At 35.5% G+C, this 18,718-nt stretch overlaps 1 protein-coding gene across 1 annotated transcript; it reads right to left on the reverse strand.

Moving 5' to 3' along the window:
* Positions 1–3,003: 3,003 nt before the first annotated feature.
* On the reverse strand, positions 3,004–17,720 carry LOC148739862 (uncharacterized). Its single transcript, XM_088749584.1, has 19 exons — positions 17,614–17,720; positions 16,987–17,058; positions 16,423–16,494; positions 15,745–15,816; positions 15,363–15,434; positions 14,649–14,723; positions 13,433–14,429; positions 13,132–13,213; positions 12,608–12,670; positions 12,230–12,310; positions 11,528–11,572; positions 11,103–11,153; positions 10,319–10,369; positions 9,659–9,706; positions 8,743–8,790; positions 8,440–8,496; positions 8,162–8,240; positions 3,677–3,686; positions 3,004–3,078 (listed from the first exon to the last, which is right to left on the reverse strand). Exons 1-19 carry the CDS (start codon positions 17,718–17,720, stop codon positions 3,004–3,006), a joined length of 2,157 nt encoding a protein of 718 aa, XP_088605710.1.
* Positions 17,721–18,718: the final 998 nt, after the last annotated feature.

Genomic DNA, 18,718 nt, shown 5'->3' on the forward strand with positions numbered 1-18,718 from the left:
AAAAACATCCCCTACATACGAGCTCCTCACGTCATACAATAACTTTGGTAAGGAGCTGTTCAACAAATGTAAAATTTTATGAAATATTCTTCTCCGCCACATAGAACTTGATCGAGTAGGATTTTTGTCGCTCTTTAGTAATTGGATAACAGTTTAGAGCTAAACAAAAGAGTAATTAAACTAAACCCTCATGCACACTTTGTATCTAAACTCTAGATAAGTGTCGAAACCTTTCTATGGTAGAAAGAAACTCGTTTGCTGCCAAAGAGTGGGCGAAACTCACTGATGAAGAAAAAATTTGATATAAGAGTTCGCAGAATATAACGGGCGATTTGAATCCCGAAGATATTGAAAGGACCGTCAAAAAGATATGAGATCAAATAATTAAGTTGGTGAGTCATATTATATTGATTTTCAATTCCTCGATATTTGACGAGAATCAAACTATTATCTTCCACATTGATTCCGTTCATTTATTTCAATCAGTTCTCGAAATACTTCCACAACACGTGTCGGGGCAAATGAGAAAAGCTAAACCTTCAAATCCCCACATCAATAGATCCTGTAAGTAACTGAGCGTATAGATTGTGCATAAAAACTAACAAAGAGGAAAAACATCCCTATGAATATGGTAAAAAAACAAAGATTGAAGGATAAAAAGATGGAGAGGACTTTTTATTGGGTTAGCCATTATGTTATACGAGCCAATATGCCATAATCTAATATCTGTAAATTGCAACATCTGGTTTCTTCTTACAAAATAAAGTCGAGAAGATTTGTCTAATTTCTTGGGGGCGTTTTTTTTTTTTTAAAGCAATTATTCCACTCGCGCTAGTTGGATATGAGATGATTATAGCCAACAAGGCGCGTACCGCCTTTACTCCGGCTACCGGAGTACCCGGAGAAAAACCTCTCGGAGCAGAGTAGAAAACCAGCAAACTCAATCCACTTATATTACATTTCGAAACTCACTTTTCATTTTTCCAAAACATGAGAATGGTTCCTCGCACTGTGTAAAATATTAGTACATTCAAGGCAGAAGTACTGCTTGGGGCCACCATATTGACATCGCAGTGTTGCTGGTTCTTGGAGGCAGTAAACACATGTTGTGTCCGGTCGGAAAACAGCATTCCTCCTCATAAGAATCATACAACTGTCTTCTTATGTTGTCCCATTTCTGGATGTTGGCGATATGTCTTTTCTCGTACGAAGATAGACCAGAACCGCTCTCACTAAACTCCTCAAACGAGAAAGGTTCGACGATCTCGGGTTGATCATTTTCAACTGAACCGGTTCGTGGGGCACGAAGCTTGGATTCCGCCGTCAGCGAAAAAGTTTTCCTCGATTTCTTTCCACTTTTTTCTACAAAAGTAGCGTCGAAAGAAAACGGCTGAAGCCGCTTTCTGCTCATTTGAAATTATGTAAGTTATACGGTCCATACGAACTGGTATACCACCTAAAACACCGACTAAAAGGCTACCATTAAAAAAGCCACCATCGAAAAAACATAGGATAAAACATAGGAGGAATAGCTCTTGTTGATAGAACGACCGAAATGAAATCTGGGAATGTCTCACAACGAGAATGCTAAGTGGGCTAAACCCAGTAAAAGCAATTTCTTTCTCCTGGCTGAGCCCATTTCCTCCGAGTGAACCGGGTGCTGTACCGGTGGACTGTAAATTTCTCTGTAGTTTGCAATTGGGAAATTGGTGTTTATCAAGGCAGTATTTCCTAGTTGATGTTCGTCTTCATTTGCAGAGTCATCATGCCATGGGTGGGAAAGTAGTAAGAGCAGAAACATGGTGGTTCTATAACATTATAAGATACATGTCCTGTTGTATTTATCAATGGTCAAAGATGACTGGCTAAACCAATTGACTTGTTGGTCGAGTTACAAGTAGTCACCAAACTAGATCTATATGTAAACTTCTGAATTTTTTCTCTACTTCTCTGGTGGATTTTTGACAAAAAAAGGGAAATCTCTTAATTTATTTTGAAACGACACAGCCTGATCTGGCCAGTCCTGAGTTGTGGAAAACTGAGTCCCCTTACCAAGGACCTTGAAGCTGTTCATTTGGGTTGGAAGGTGGAGAAGAAAGAATTAATAGTTGAAACACCATATCAAATAGGTTATTTATGTTAGGGAACATATAGTCACCAACGTCTTCTGCAACGACACAACGAGCATTAACTGCTACTTGATTCATGTGAAAGGAGATTTGGATGATGATCTGACTGTTAAGTTAATTTACATTAAGTGGTATAATTATAGTTTATAGTACAGGTATATTATTGTAAGATATCTGGTTGATCATCTGAAACCATAGCAGGCATTAAGTGGCTTATAACTCATGTCATGCTATTTAACAATTTTATCATAATCTTGGGATTTTTGGTGGGTGTTGTGTTTTTTAGGGCGTGGCGTCTATCAATTTTCACGTCTAATAATCAATAATATACTTTTTTCGCTATCATTCTAATAATCGTTCAAAATTTAACTTCAAGAAATGTTCATTTTTTTTTCAATTTTGTTTGTGACCTCACTATTAGGCTACTCTTTCTTCTCACTAGCCATCACATATATTACAATAAAATAGACTACGCACGCATTTTCATTGGTTCTTAATTGTGATCTATTGGAGAGGGGACGCCGAGATTGCGTCACCGAATGCATAATGTTGCATCCTTACTATATTAAAAAGAAATATAGCGAGTAGCGCAGCCAATCAAACTGAAGTGTTTTCTATACAACGCTGGTAGATTTATACTAACCGATATGTCTGATGAGTTTATGTTCCTTAACTTAGATGATAAGATCTTTTTTACCGTGTTCACACTTTGATTTATCTGCTCACTTGATACGGATTTATCCTATATGATGCAAGGAATGCTTAGGGGTAACAAAATTATTATCATTAGTACTTAATTCAATTGTTACTAAGAGTTTAATCAACCAATGGCTAAGGTAATAGAGAGTACAGATTATTTTAATGCCACCAGAGTTCATACAGCTCCATAAACAATCAAAATAAAATCTTTAGCAGAACCCTTATTTATTGGGTAATTTGGCTTAAGTTGCTGTAGATTAAAATCAGTTTAAAGTAATAATTGCAATTCATTATAAATTATCGCTTAAATGAGGTGCCTGGGTCATCTAAGGAGTTCTGCTGTGTCCAGCCAGACCTTAAATGAAGTTCTATTCCCATGAGTGCTGTCGCAAATTCCCACACTTCAGCCACAAGCTCTAGTTTCAGCAGAGTTAATAGAGGAGACCTCTATTCACTGTAGTTTCAGGCATTCATCTATACTTGCTAAAGCAAGAGAACGGAAAGGAAGCTGAGTGTGAAGATGCAACCTATGAAAAAAAAAAACGCTACAAATCCACTTGGGATTGCTGAGAAACAGTTACCAAAGTGCTTGTAGACTTAGAGATGATAGCTGTAACGAAGTTGTTACGACTCTTAGTAGCTCGTGTTCACTGAACTGATCACTGACCGTGAAGGTGGCTCCTGAGCTAGATTAATTACGGCGGTTTGGGCTGAGCACAGTTGCAATCATCCAATCAATAAGGCTAGTGTTTTCGTATGCGACTAATCCAACAGCCAACTTTAAACAACCCCATTGCTTCAATTTGACGAGGGGACAAGACAATCCCCTGCAACTGCTTCGCACTTACCTCAGCTCGCCTGAAAAGCACCAAAAAGGGATAACATCTTTCAGATAGCTTCTAGCTAATTTCAATTGAGAAAAATCAAATGCTCGGCTTCACCTGGAATTCTAGGCCGTCTATCTGCCCCTTCCCATTAAGGTTGGGAGATAAAGAAAACAATTCTGCACGGTTTGACTCGAACAGCATTGTGACGCATTATCCACCCTGTAGATAAAGTCCAAGCAAGACATGGACAGAATCAAAATGTACTCAAGCATAAGGTCTAAAAGGTGTTATATTTAAGGTTCTGGTTTACAGTAAACACGACTCCCCCATTGACAACTTCGTACAGACTTGGTACAATTTTCGTAACTCCGCCATTTCCCTCTCAAAACCATTGTCATGTTGAAGATATTTTTAATTACTGTAAGAGCCATGTCGTTGATCACGTTTGTGCAAAGTTATCCAACAGCTTGAATACCACATACTACAATGAACTAGAATTCTCGATATAAGTTTAAAAAATCTAGATATGAACTACAAAATTAGACATTGAAACTCCACGAAATATCTAAGTTAACGATATTCTTAGACCTTTTTCTTTCAGTTTTTTTTTTGAGTGAAATATCAATAACGTAAACGTAATATCAATAAACGTGACTGTAACTCAAGACTATAATACCCACATTATGAAACTTTCAATAATGAAACTTTCAATAAACAAGCTATTTAGATTATCACTATATACTACAAAACTCTGATCAGCGGCGTCTTAACCTGCATATTTTCCTGTTTTCCTTTTGCCAAACTCTCATCGATTTTATTCATTATTCTATTTTTTATCTAATAAAGTAGAGATAACAATGAAGTTTAACAACTCGAAAGGTAGTAGGAGTGCAGAATACTCGCAAGTGAGTTGTGCATTTAAACTATTCATATTTTTGTTGCATAACTAAATATCTTATAACTGACTAGTCATTCGTTAACCAAACCTTAATTAAGTTATTTGGTGAATCTGCACTCATGATAAAACGTCTGAATTACTCTAATGCTCACTAACCAGTCATAACAATTCTAAAAACTAACTATTTAGATCATCATTATACTACCAAATCTCGAATGACTGACATCCTATTCAGCAATTTTTCCTTTTTTGTTATATTTTTACCTTTTTTTCACCAGAGATTCAAATGATATTGAGCGACTCGATACATACGGATATGAGCTATTTAGATTGATGTGCTGCCAAACATCCTACGACTGAACTCTTAACCATTGAAATTTCTAAGTCCTCCATTATATTCTGCAGCCCTATATAACGATCGTCGTAACTTCGGACCTATTCACCTATTGTGCTTGCTGAAGAGTTAAAAAACGCTAAGAAATGATCTATTTAGATTATAAGTATACTATTAAATATTTATCAAAACTACGAATAACTATGGAAACTACCAGTGAACTATAAAATCTACCACTAAACTATAAACATTATCAATAAACTATAAGACTACCATAAACTCTAAAAAACTACCGATAAACAATAACAACTAACAATAAACTATAAAAACCACCGATAAACTATAAGAATTATTAATAAAATATCATAAACTAGGAATAAATTATAAAAACTACGGCTAAACTATAAAAAACTACCAATAAACTATATAAAGTACTATTAAACTATAGAAACTCCAACTAAACTAAAAAAATTACAACTAAACTATATAGACCACGATTAAACTATGAAAAATTACGATTAAACTATAAAAACTATGAATGAACAATGTAGACTACAGTTTATTCATAGTCTATGAACAAACTATGAAGACTACGATTAAACTATACAAACTACGACTAAACTATGCAAAATACAACTAAACTATAAAAGCTACAACGAAACTACAAAAACTACGAACAAACTAGAAAAACTACAACTAACCTATGAAAAATACAAACTATGAGAACGACGAATAAACTAAAACTACGAATATAATATAGAGACTGTGAATAGATTGTAGAAACTAGGAAGAAACTATAGAAATGACGAATAAATTAAAAAACTACGATAAACTATAAAACTACGAATAAACTATGTTGACTACGAAAAACTGTAAAACTACGACTAAATTAAACTGAACAAAATACAAATAATGTATAAAAACTATGCATGAATTATGTAGACTACGAGTAGACTATAAAATATACAAATAAACTATAGGAACTATTACTAAACTGCAAAAAACTACGACTAAACTATAAAAACTACGAACTATAAAAGCTACGAATAACCTATATGGACTACATTTAAACTACAAAGATTACGAATAAACTATAAAAACTACGAAGAAATAATAAAAACTGCTACTAAACTGAAAAAGCTACGAATAAGCTATAACAACTACGAATAACTTGTAGAGACTACGGGTAGACTATGAAAACTAAGAATAAGCCATAAAGATTATGACAACAATTAAAAACGACTAATAAACTGTAAAACTAGAAATAAACCGTATAGATTACGAATAAACTATATAGCCTACAAATCAACAATTAAAACTACAAATAAACTTTACAAAATATCCATATATGAAATATCAAAACTACGAATAAACTAAAAAACTACGAACAAACTCTAAATAACTATAATTAACTATAAAAACTCTAGTATGTGGAAATGCGCCAAAAGGAACAGAATTAAGATGTCAGCTTAATATATGTCATAATTGACAAAAAAATAAAGGCTGAAATAACACAAAGACAAAGAAAAAACTACCATTACACGCTTATTAATTATAGTTCAACGTGTTCTACGCTAACTCTACCTTGTTAATATACAGTAAAGAGCTCAGACAGCATGTTCACTAAAGTATTTAAATTAAAGTTAAGAAAACGAAAATATTATTTTACTTACTACGCCACAGATAGTATACTTATTGATCACTAAAATCACTCTGCTCTATCTATTGAATTATTCAACTTTTTTTCTGCCTGTCCAGAACTCAAGATTTCTTTACTTGTGGTATATATATATGGCCCTTGGACGCTATCTGGGGCAAAGAGAAAGAACACACTGGTTACATATTGCACGGTCAAGTAGACAGCCAGGCAGACCATTTATTAGATAGTCAGGCAGATAGTTAAGCTGACAGTTAGGCAGATATAAGGGTCTCAGTGGGGTGATGGCCTTTACGGCTAACGGTGAACATTTTGGCCAATTTTTACGCCTGATGGTTAACACCTCAACCCATTGAGACCCTCGGATATGAAGTATAATTCCATTGTTATTATCGGAATTTTTTTTCCAATTAACTTTTTTTTTACGACAAACAGTTATGATTTTTCCATTTTTACCCCTAATGACTAACGGTTCACTCCATTGAGACCCCTCGACATGAAGTCGAGAGTACTCATGCAGCCTACTAGACACCCAGAACCTTTTTTAGTCAGACCTTCTTCAAATCATGCATAACCAAACTCAGAGAATAAATTGATCAGTTTGAAAAAATGTTGTTACTCTTACTGGCAACAGTGATTGGGATACATGAAAAAAAATATGTCAAGCGACTTCGAAAAAATACAAGGAGAAAATCATAACTAGAACCCATTACGCTTCCTTCAGTCTTCATCGCCAAACGTAGCTTTGATCATTGCAGGCCCTGCAGATGCAGTAAAATGTCGATTTTGAAATTGATTTGATTACCAGGAAGTTAAAAAACTATTTAACAGTTACACTGTTTGACTTCAAAAGGAAGTCAGTTTTGATTCAGATTATAGAGAGGTTCAAGAAACTGAAAGTTCTAGTAATCAAAAACCAACTCTTTATATATTTAAATGTCCATGCATCACAACAAAACTTGAGCAGATTTTCATCTGACATCTCAAACATAAAACTAACCCCATAAGCTTTATAAGATATTAATCAAAACACAACTTCTCGGGGCAGTTTTTCATAACCCTCCAGTCAGTGGTATTCAGTATAATAATTAAGACAAACTTTATACATATTTACCTTGGTTCAAAAACAGAGAGCTAAGGCCTGGTATCAAACATATCTTCTTCCCCTGGATGGAATTCAAAAGGATAAAGAAAGATTGATTTCAAAAGGTACTATAATCTGACTGTATTGTTGCAAGAGATTGCATACTTATTACCGCTAACACAATTGTAGCTGGTCTGTATGAAAATGTTTTGAAATTTATGGTACACAAAATCATAAACACCATTTCTATTTAAAGAGATGTACCACACGATAGCTATGTTTTCTGTATTTGAGAAAATATCTGTATCGTTAAAAATGCTTTAAAAAGTGAGACAGCTCCACATTATAAATGGCAGTATATTAAGAAAGGTTTTTACCCTCCATTACAAGAAAGTATAACAATACTCAAGTGTTTATTTTTTCTCTCAATGAGGTCACTTCTGATGTGGATCTGAAAACTTCAAGGCTTCTTTAAGCAACGAGGTGGAGTGACTAAGCGTCATCGAATGAAGCATTGTGTGGATCACTTTTACCTTATGTTGGCTAATTTATGAGGAATGTTACCTTCTTTTGTGAAGTCCATGTCAGGTTTAAGCGCTTTCTCTTCTTCAACTTCAGAAATAATGCATTTGAAAAGAAATTACTTTAGTACTTGATCATTCATTCTTTTCTCTACTTAAGTGTTTTAAAAATCATTAGTCCTTAACCAGTTTTCAACTAGAATTTTTCCAGCGCCTAACAATTTAAAAGGGATGCTTCAAGAACTCATAAAATGCCTTAATATATTTAATAACTAATCAAAACCACCTACTTTTGTCACCAGGCAATGGGATCTCTACGCTTACCACCTGCTCCTCAGATTCACCAGCTGTGTTGAAGCATAGGTATTAGTTACAATGAGGTACTGTTCATAATTACAGTCACATTTGTCTTCATCTAGATACAGAGGTATTAGTAGATAGCCCGGCCTACTGCCTGCTATCAAACCAGAAAATTGATAAACTGGCTTAGTTAGTCCCAAAGATGATAAAAACTTTGTACTGGGGGCAGAAAGAAATGCAACACATGTCAAAAACTGATGTACAGTTCCATTCAATCATTTGATTTCTTATACCTTTCTCGGTTCGTTTTGCCGGTTCAGGCTTACTTTCTCCTTCTTGACCTGCACAAATAGATTTAAAGTACATGGCTTTAATCCAATTGTTTAAATTTGACTACTTGCATTTAATAAAGGGATTGCGAATTCTGGGTAAGGAACCACCAGGGACAGCTCATAACCGGAATACTCGAGAGAGTGTAAACAGTCAGGTGCGAGCTTTTATCGCCTTACGGTCACTTTTGTTTTCTGTCTACAGATCCATTGGGATATCTAGTTCAAAGCGGAATTGCTCTTTACATAGTATTAGGCAATTTTGAATATCACAATGGTCTATCGGTGTTAGACACTTCTACTTGCAGGAATAGTCAATTATTACCTTCTTTTTTTAGCTTCTTCAGAAAATGATTTAGTTGATAAAATGCTAAATTACTACTTAATAATTCCATCTTTTGTTTTACTTAAGTGTTATTAAAAAATCATTAATTCTTAACCAATTTCTTCAATATATTTTCCAGAGACTGCCCGAGTAAAAGTGAGACCTCGATAGCCCATAAAGTGGCTCAACTTCTTGAGCGACCAATCAAAAACCATTGCCTTTCCTTTAACTTAGTCACTGGGCCCTGCAATCTCTTCACTCTCCACCTGCTCCTCAGATTCACCAGCTTTAATAAAGCAAAGTTAGAATAAGGTTATGTAATGAACTAAACTGAGAATTACTCTCACTGTGACTATATAAGCTACAACAATTCCTGTAAAAAAAAGAAATGAAGCGGTCTACATAGTAGACCCATTGCCCAATTATAGGCAGGCAAATTGCCCCAGTTGGCCAGCTGTCAAGTTCATGAACAACTTGCACTGTGAGCAGGAGTAAATGCAATAAATTATATGTTAAAAAGATTCTCATTTCAAAACAATCAATTAATTTTTTTACCTTTCCCTGCGGGCTTTTTAGGCTCAGGCTTACTTTTTCCTTCTTGAACTGCATAAATAGGTTTTAAAACGATTGCATTCATAAAAATATATAACTTTGATCATTTGCATTCCACGAAACTATCGATGATTCAGGGTACCAGGGACAGCGCGTAGCCTCAATTTTGAGGAGAGCTTAAACAGTCAGCCTTGGAATGCTATCACTTCTTAAAAATCTTTATTAAAGGGCTTTTAATCTCTAGTCCTGGATTATTGTGATGAGTGCATACTCTTCACCAACATGTAACAGTCCCGGTAACTTTTTTATCGCAGTAACAAAAAAGGACAAGCCGGTGCTCATTTTCCTTCAGAATTTTTTCATGGCCTTTTATATCATTTAAGTCAAGGTCCTATCGACTAAACGCCCAATAATGGCGATATCTTTTGAATCTTGTGTCAGTAGCTAAAAGGTACAGTTACAACTACTGTCCTTCATAAAAAAGGTCTCTTTCATGCACCTAACTTATCCACCAATTACCTACATTTTTCTTTGTCTGTAGATCCATTATAATATTTATTTCTAGGTGAAATAAAACCTTCATAGAACTAAGTTTCAATATCAAAATCTGATATCGATGTGTAGGCATTCCCACTTAAATGATGATAGTCGAAAATTAATTACCTTCTTTTGGTCTTCTTTGTCGGTACTGGCTTTCTCCATGGTGAACAGTAACTGCAACAAGATAGAGAGTACGCTTCATTTGACTAACATGTTGGTTGTTTCGTAATAGCGGAGAAGTTAAGTAATCAACTTATTAAAGTCATAATACGTTTAGATATAAAGATAACTTCTTACCCAAATAAGGTAATCTATTACTAGAGTAGGAACAGCTCTAGAAAACATGCCTGAAAAGCCTCAAATCTCACAATATAATTATACGATTATTTTACTTAAATTCATCCTCACTGATAGCGATCCTTCGAAGGTTTCAATCAGGTGTTGCTCATTTTCTCGGAAGACATTTATTTGGGAGCACCTTTGACGTGAATACCTCTAATTGCAAGGTTAACATTTCTCTGACAACAGCAGAGAACTTGCAAGTTTAACATTTGCAACAATTGCAACATTTTAACAATTGCAAGTTTAACATTTCTCTAACAACAGGCAAATTTGCCAATTAGAAGTTTTTCAATTGCGATGATCTGTTTGGCTCAGTAAGAGAAGAAGAAAATACGAAGCTACTCTCGTGAATACACTGATTTTATAGCTGGTTACAACGTTAATAATATGGAATACCGACCTTGTCCGCGGTATGATACAAAAAGAAAGAATACAATCAAGTATTCCGTGCGCCAGCTCGGTAGCACCAGCCAATACTTTGGGTGATACAAGACATTCCTTGATTCATTGTTTTGTGAGTTAGTATATTTTGCTTTAAAAAAAATTAAAATTAAAAAGGCCTTACCTTTCACAGTCTTTTTAGTGGCTGGTCGGATGTCAAAACCATCCTCATAATCTGTCTCAAGGAACAAGTAGAGTAAACCATGTCATGAGGCTTTTGGCTCATGTTTTCTTCTTGAACACATTACTAAACAATTTCATTTTCTATTGGGTAATGTCCATGTATATTATATTATTTATTAATTGATGAAATATACAACTAAGCTATCCGATCAAAAAAAAAAGACCTGAAATACTTCGGTCAAGTCTAACTGTAAGCTTTATATTCAGAACTGGATGCGCGCGAGCGTAAAAAATTGTCCGAAACCTCTAGAAATCACGATGACTTAATTAGCTGATTTCTCAATGAATATAAACTTGTTATGTTACACAGCTCATATTTACGTCTGCAAGATTGTGAGTTTTATTTCAATTAACAAGTAATTATACCTGACGAAGATGCACTTTCATCCCCTCTACAGGATTGTTCTATCTCTGTCGACAAAGTTAAGGAATATTTTTAAGTTAGAGTTATTTATCATATAATAAATCCAAAAACTCAAAACATAATGATCGTTATCAATATATAGGTATCATTCATTTACAACAGCCGTATCGTATGTGGGACGAGGGTATCTTTCTCCCATGATACACTGTACAGGTTGCTACAGGAAAGGGAGGGGCGTCTCACCAGTAGAGGTAAAAAGTCCTTAAGGAAAAGTTTCAACAAAATTTTTAAACGTATCTGAAGAAAAACAAAGCTGGTTAAACTAGACGATCTTCTTGCAGTCATCAACCAAAAGTGATAACGCCCAATTTAGTCGCTTTTATGTCATAAGGAAAAGCTTTTTCAATCTTTTCTCTCTCAAAATGTACAGAAAGAATGTACCAGAACAGAAAAGGAATGCTGTGGTTTTTCTCGAGGTATTTCAATTTGAAAGAGCAAATATTCTGGTAGATTTAAAATAGACTAGATATACATGCCAAGGAAGTTATGTTGCAAAGTCAGTCATGGCATAACCATCAACATCAGAGTCACGGTTGAAAGTTTTTCGGGTCGAATAATGTTCTTGGTATGTTTCCCATTAAGTGACTTTACTTCACTATTTACAACGTGCTGTCTGAAAGTAAGTGTACAGATGGAGCACTCACCTGGTTGCGGAACAAGCAATTCAAGGGCTTCCATTTCTGGAATATCGTGGTGTTCTATTACTTGCATTTCAATGTGTTCTCCTACGAGGAAAAAAATGGAAGAAAAAAATCAGGACTACTAATGAACGCAAAAAAAGGATGGAAAAGTTGTTACGCGAAAAATTCCCGAGTTAGAAAAGGTGTATTTCATGTGTAATTACATTGATCAACCTCATTAACAATATCAATATGATTTATCTTTTTATCGCCATATTTATATTATTATCTGAACATAATTTTTTATAGTCTCACGTTTTATACCTGAGCCTCTGGCTCGGGCAACTTGGTAACCATGCCTCACGTAAAGACAATAAACTTGATTGATAGATTGATTATTACCCTCTTCGTTGATAGCGTGTGCATCTTCATTTCCAGCCTCTCCCTGCTGATCATTGTCTGCTTCTTCTATGTTATAAAACAAAACAAAAAATGACTTGGTCTCCCCCAAATAGAGAATACGCCACTGTCAGGCTTTTCCAAACCTTTATTACACAAAAATCATTCTACACGTCAGATTTGTATTAATCTTACATTGAAATTGAAGACCGAGGTTGACTCCTTTATATTTTAATGATAATTTACAAATTTCCGCTCCATTCTTATTCAAAAAGGTTTCACAAATGGCTTCAATGCTCCTAGAACATGGCTTTGATCGATCAGAAATAATTATTTCAACTAGCGACGCCCCCCACCCCCCCCCCCCCCCCTCCTATGAGACGTGCTCTGCCCCCATTTCTACCCCCACATTTAGAGTCACTCTTTATTCCTTTTTGTACGCCTCAGGCGTAAAAAAAATTCAAATTCGAGGTGTGAAGCACCATTATTGTTATTATGGTATTTTAAAATGGAACATCAAACTGTACCCTCTTGATTTTGCCCTCTGTTGAAAAAATATCGAACATTCGACCACAGCTTTCTCAGTTTTGGTCTCAGTATAGCTTGCACCTACACATCAGAAATTTATGGGATAGTTAGTGTGAGACTTTTGAATAATCTCTATTATATTATGGTCTCCATGGTCATAATCAACTCTTTTTCATTTCTGATTTTCTATGTCAATCGTCACAATTACAAAATTAAGTTGCCAGCCTTCCCTGACACGAGAGCAAATTTGAACATGACAGTATGTCCTATTCAATAGTGAAAATTAAATAAACCTGTTACCTGTGGAGTAGAAAGCGTATACAGCAATGGGTTGATAGCTGAATTGATCGGCAGAGCGAACACTGCAATCCACACTGCCAGATCACCAGGAGGATCAAATGTTTTCTCGACGTGAGACTTGATGCCCATAGCAATGATTGGTATCCAACACAAGAAGTCGGTCAGAATGATGAAGAACACCCTTTTGGCAAGTGCTCTTTCTCTTTTGGAATGTGCACTTTGTGCTCTTGCTCGTATTTCACGCACAGTTCCATGTGCGCCGAGCCGTCTGCTTGACGACCATGATTTCATCAAGATGGAAATATAAGCCACCATAATGAAGATGAAAAGAGAAAAATTTAAAACGATAAATATGGAAGTGGAGTATTCCCAGCCTTCTTGTAATTGTGGGGAAAGCTGCAGGGGCAAGCACACTACGTTCTTGCCATAATACCAGTCACCAAAGTAGTGCATTCCAGACAAGGGAAGGAATGCCATAATGCCTCCCACCAGCCAGATGACTGCGCACATTATACGAGTCTGCCTTGGTGTAATTTTTGCAAAAGTGTAGGGAAACACAATGTTCTTGAGCCTGTCCCATGCAATCAGAGAGATCATCATAACTGACACCTCACTTGAAAAGACAGACATGGCGCCATTAAAATGGCAAAACCAACCAGTGCGCCACTCGTAGTCGTGCAGGTAGTATTCTCCTGACCATTGCAGGTCTTTTATACCTATAGTGATAAGGTAAATACCCATGATGCCGTCTGAGATTCCCAGATTCACCAGCATAATAGACTGGACCACATTGTTATCAGGGAAAAAATACTGCCACCCAACAACAAACAAAGACCCAAACAACGAAAGAAGACCAACAACCCAAAGACTTCTCCTTGGAGCAAGGTTACGGAACATAGAGTGACAGCTTGCGAAGTTGTCATTGAAAGAATAGTCGCAATCGGCATCCTGCCTGAAAAGATCGAGGTGGCAGCACATGAGGTTGGTGTCCAAAGTTCTGGAATGAAAAAAAAATTACACTTTATAATTACATCACTGAACGTTAATAACAAGCATATGCTTACATAAAATGAAGGAAAATGAAGTGATTTACGCTAGACACCTTAATCGTTAATGATCTGAATTCAATTAATAATTTTTAATTGATTAATATGATAGGCTGTTATTTAAGAAAAGATGTGATCGAAGGAAATGATTTTTATGGACCGAGTCTTACACTCTGATAATGCGCTTCAACTGCCTGGTAAAAATTCCTTTGGGGAGCTCAGCCATCAGGTTGTAATGTATGAACCTGCAGTTTTGAGTAATAGTTAATCAAACATTAAGTCGGTTTATATCGTAATTCGCTTCACAAAATATATTTGACTTATTTCAAAAAGTGTATTTCTAAGAATAGAATTTATGTTGTCATATGACCCGTCCGGTCCCACTCGTGCAATCCCTAAATAAAAACCATAGTGAAAGATGAAAACGCCGACCGACACTAGTGCACTTACACGGCGACATTGTTCGCTGTTGTTTCAAAAAACGAGCGACAGCAGTGAACAAACAAGAATAAATAAGTCAAGATTTCCGATGAACTGTGATTTCCTTGTTTCGACTCGAAAAAGAAAGGAAAAGTTTTCACATAGAAATTTGTTTTATGATTTCCCTCGCGCGATGGTCTATTTAGTCCTATTTAAGTTAAAACAAACTTTTTGGTATTTTTTAAAACTTAGTTAGTCAGAGGTCATATGATAAAATACTTATTGACAGAGTGAGGTCGGGCTGGACTGGGAAATAATTGGCTCTCTTGAGGCAAATATTGTTCCTTCCGCTTCGACCGAACTCGTCAATAAGTACATACTAATGTTCAAATAGACCGTTAAAAAAAAAGAAATAGAAAAGTTTTGGTGTCTAGATAAGCATCTGTAATTTACCGTGAACTTACAAAAATCGCAATTTATGAGTATAGCTGAAAGTCGTGATGGAAACGCTTTGTATTTCATTGCCGAAGATATCGCTGAAATAAAGAACATAATCACTTACAATTAGTAGGTAGACAGTTTCTTACAAATGACATTTTCCTCATAAAATCACATTGAATGGCTGTAAAACTATCTGGTTCTCAACTATATGTGTTTGCATTTCACTAATATGCACCCTTGCTCACTAAAAGTATGTTTAAATAAGCAGTTCTTTTTGCATTGTCTATTCTACCTCATATTCAAATTTTTAAAGTAAGATCTCAGATTTTAAATGCTTCTATTATACTCTTCCCATCACTTTAAACATCCTAGCATGTTTTTTTCTTTGTAATTAACCATACTCACATAGCATTAAGGTTTTTGACGCCCTCGAAAATTTTATCTGGCAAAGCCTCAATTTTGTTCTCCGACAGATATCTTAAACAGGTGAAAGGAACAAAAGATAAATACATAATTTTAATAACATAATGTGATCTCAATTGGGTGTTGCACATCACATTTAAGCGATGTTGGAGTTAACATTACAATAACGTTGTAATTTTGGTTTTATCAACTGAGTTGATAAATGAGATACAATGAATATATGAAGTTCATATATTTTGAACTGCGGTATTAGATACGTATGATGCACGATCCTCGCAGTAGATAGCGCTATCTATCTGCGAGGATCGTGCATCATACGTATCTAATACCGCACTTCAAAATATATGAACTTCATATACTCATTGTATCTCATTTATCACTTTCACGGGTTTATTACGGATCAACTTAACGGCCTGCTCCCAGTTGATTGTTAGCTCAATTGGTAGAGCGTTGCACTAGTATCGCAGAGGTCAGTGGTTCGAATCCCGTACAAGCCTGATTTTTTTCAGGTCTGATTTTCGCTATTGCATCCATAGCGCTATCTACTGCGAGGATCGTGCATCATACGTGAGCTGATAAATTTGAAAGAGCTGTTGAGGGGCTATGTGGTTTGCGAATCAGATCATCTTGGGACAAGGTTTCAACTCTGAGTGTACTTACAATTCGGACAAATTTACCAAGCCCTGGAACTGATCTTCGTGAAGCCTCTCGATCTTGTTGTAGTCCATTTTCCTGAAAAAAGAAACAAGGAAAGCTTAGACTGATATACGCAGGTGTACCTGTGCAGTGATATCTTTAACACTGCTTTTTAGTCACTACTGTAGTTCAGGCAAGGCAATGGCATTTCTTTTCCCAATAAAATAGCTCTTTATCTTCAAAGAAAAACATCAGACATAAGTATAATGCTCTCAAGTGTAAAATTGAAAACTTCTAAGTTTATTCCCAAGCGCCTTAAGAAGGTCTATTGTTTAAGCTGAATTTGAAAAATGATTTATGATCCATTTCCTGTTACAAATTACAAACTTATTGGGGTAGTTTGATCCTCCAGTACAACAAGATAATATGCAACGTATAAAGGACACAAAAACGTTTGCCATCTAAAAGCAGATTATTATTAGAGTTGTCATAAACTAGGAAGCTGTTATATTTACCGCATTTGATGTTTTCAAGAAAATCCTAAAAAATTAATCTTCAATCTTTTATGTCCATGAGAATCTTACTCACAGAAATTCTACCGCTGTAATGTTTCTGAAGATGTGCGGTGGCAGATTTCTGAGTTCATTGTTTGACAAATCCCTGAAAAAATCGCCACCGTTACAAGGAATTCCCTAATAATAGAATTATCAGCTAAAGTGTTTCATAGAATTTTACTTTTGCAGTGGCTTTTGGAGAAGAACTTTCAAAACTGTTGTTTACTTGTGTAGTGGCCTCCCCTTTTCTTACTGTTTTTATTATTATTACTATTTTATCATCATTGCTATGATTATTACTATTGTTATTATTAGTATCATTATCAGCGTTATCACTTGCGCATCCGTTGGTTAATGGTTATCATATGTTAAAAACTGATACTCAATCCAGCAAAAAGAAAAAACAAGGTGCTTGTTAAGGCTGCTATTAAAATTGGAGCTTTTAAACATTTAAACCCCCAAGTATCTTACCATTACTTAACAAAGCACATCAACTGCATAAAATAGCACTCTGTTCTTCATCTAATCAGATTCACAAAGTCAAGCTGGAAAACTCCAGTTTATTTGAGCCGTGAGGGCTGTGCTTTTGTAAACAATATCACAAAAATGATCATTTGGTTGTTCCCAATTATCTCCTTTGTTAAATAACCATTTCACTCACAGATGTATCAGCTTGAAAAGGCTGTTAAAAATTCCGTCTGGCAGACTCTTCAACTTGTTATTTGACAGATAGCTGATGATGACAAAACAGGAAAATGAAATCGTCATTAAGTCTACGATCTGAAATTTATAAGTAACTTAGAATGAATACAGATGTTGGTCATCAAAAATACTTAAAGGGCTGAGTGATGCCATATGCGTACAAAGTATGACTCATAGTACAGAGCATCTTCAACAATTATTGTGTTGGTTTCGCTAATTATATATATATAACTCAATATTTCTAGCAAAAGGTAAGAGGCAGCTGACTATTTAAATTTTTTCGCCCACTTAACACTGTTGTCTACTGTTGGTAAACGCGGACTCTCCCTTTCTGATTATTCCAACGAATTGAAAAAGAAATAATCAAAGTCATAATTTAAGAAAATACCAGAATGCCTCAAAACAGAGAAAGATATCCCATAAAAAAAAATGCTGTGACACTTGAATGTGTGCAAAAATTTCATTTTTGCGAGACCGGTACCTTTGCAATGAATATATGAAGTTCATATATTTTGAACTGCGGTATTAAATACGTATGATGCACGATCCTTCGCAGTAAATAGCGCTATTTATGCAATAGCGAAAATCAGACCTGAAAAAAATCAGGCCTGTACGGGATTCGATCCACTGACCTCTGCGTTACTAGTGCAGCGCTCTACCAATTGAGCTAACAAGCCAACTGGGAGCAGACCGTTAAGTTGATTCGTAATAAACCCGTGATGATTTATCATCACGGGTTTATTACGTAATAAAGCCGTGATTTATCTATCTACTGCGAAGGATCGTGCATCATACGTATTTAATACCGCAGTTCAAAATAAATGAACTTCATATATTCATTGCATCTGATCTATCATCATTTATCATCTACTTCCTAAAGTTCCATCTGAGAATATGCTACTTTTCTATACAACATGTATACGCCCTGCTTTAGAATATGCGTGCCCAGTTTTTCATCATTCTTTGCCGCAATATCTGTCCAATGAAATGGAAAGGTTGCAAAAACGCGCGTTGCGGATGATTCAACCTGGCTTATCCTACGCTGAGGCTCTAGTAGCTCTTGA

Source organism: Stylophora pistillata, chromosome 2 (assembly GCF_964205215.1).
Source record: "Stylophora pistillata chromosome 2, jaStyPist1.2, whole genome shotgun sequence".
Classification (NCBI taxonomy): domain Eukaryota; kingdom Metazoa; phylum Cnidaria; class Anthozoa; order Scleractinia; family Pocilloporidae; genus Stylophora; species Stylophora pistillata.

Bases quoted from the DNA above. Each gene is read 5' to 3' on its own strand.
- LOC148739862 (XM_088749584.1), bottom strand. From the start codon at position 17,720: ATGACGATTTCATTTTCCTGTTTTGTCATCATCAGCTATCTGTCAAAT. The intron at 13,214-13,432 runs GTAACAGGTTTA...TCTGATGTGTAG, and splicing joins ATACGCTTTCTACTCCACAG to GTGCAAGCTATACTGAGACC. The intron at 10,370-11,102 runs GTAAGGCCTTTT...ATCTTGTTGCAG, and splicing joins CACTAAAAAGACTGTGAAAG to TTACTGTTCACCATGGAGAA.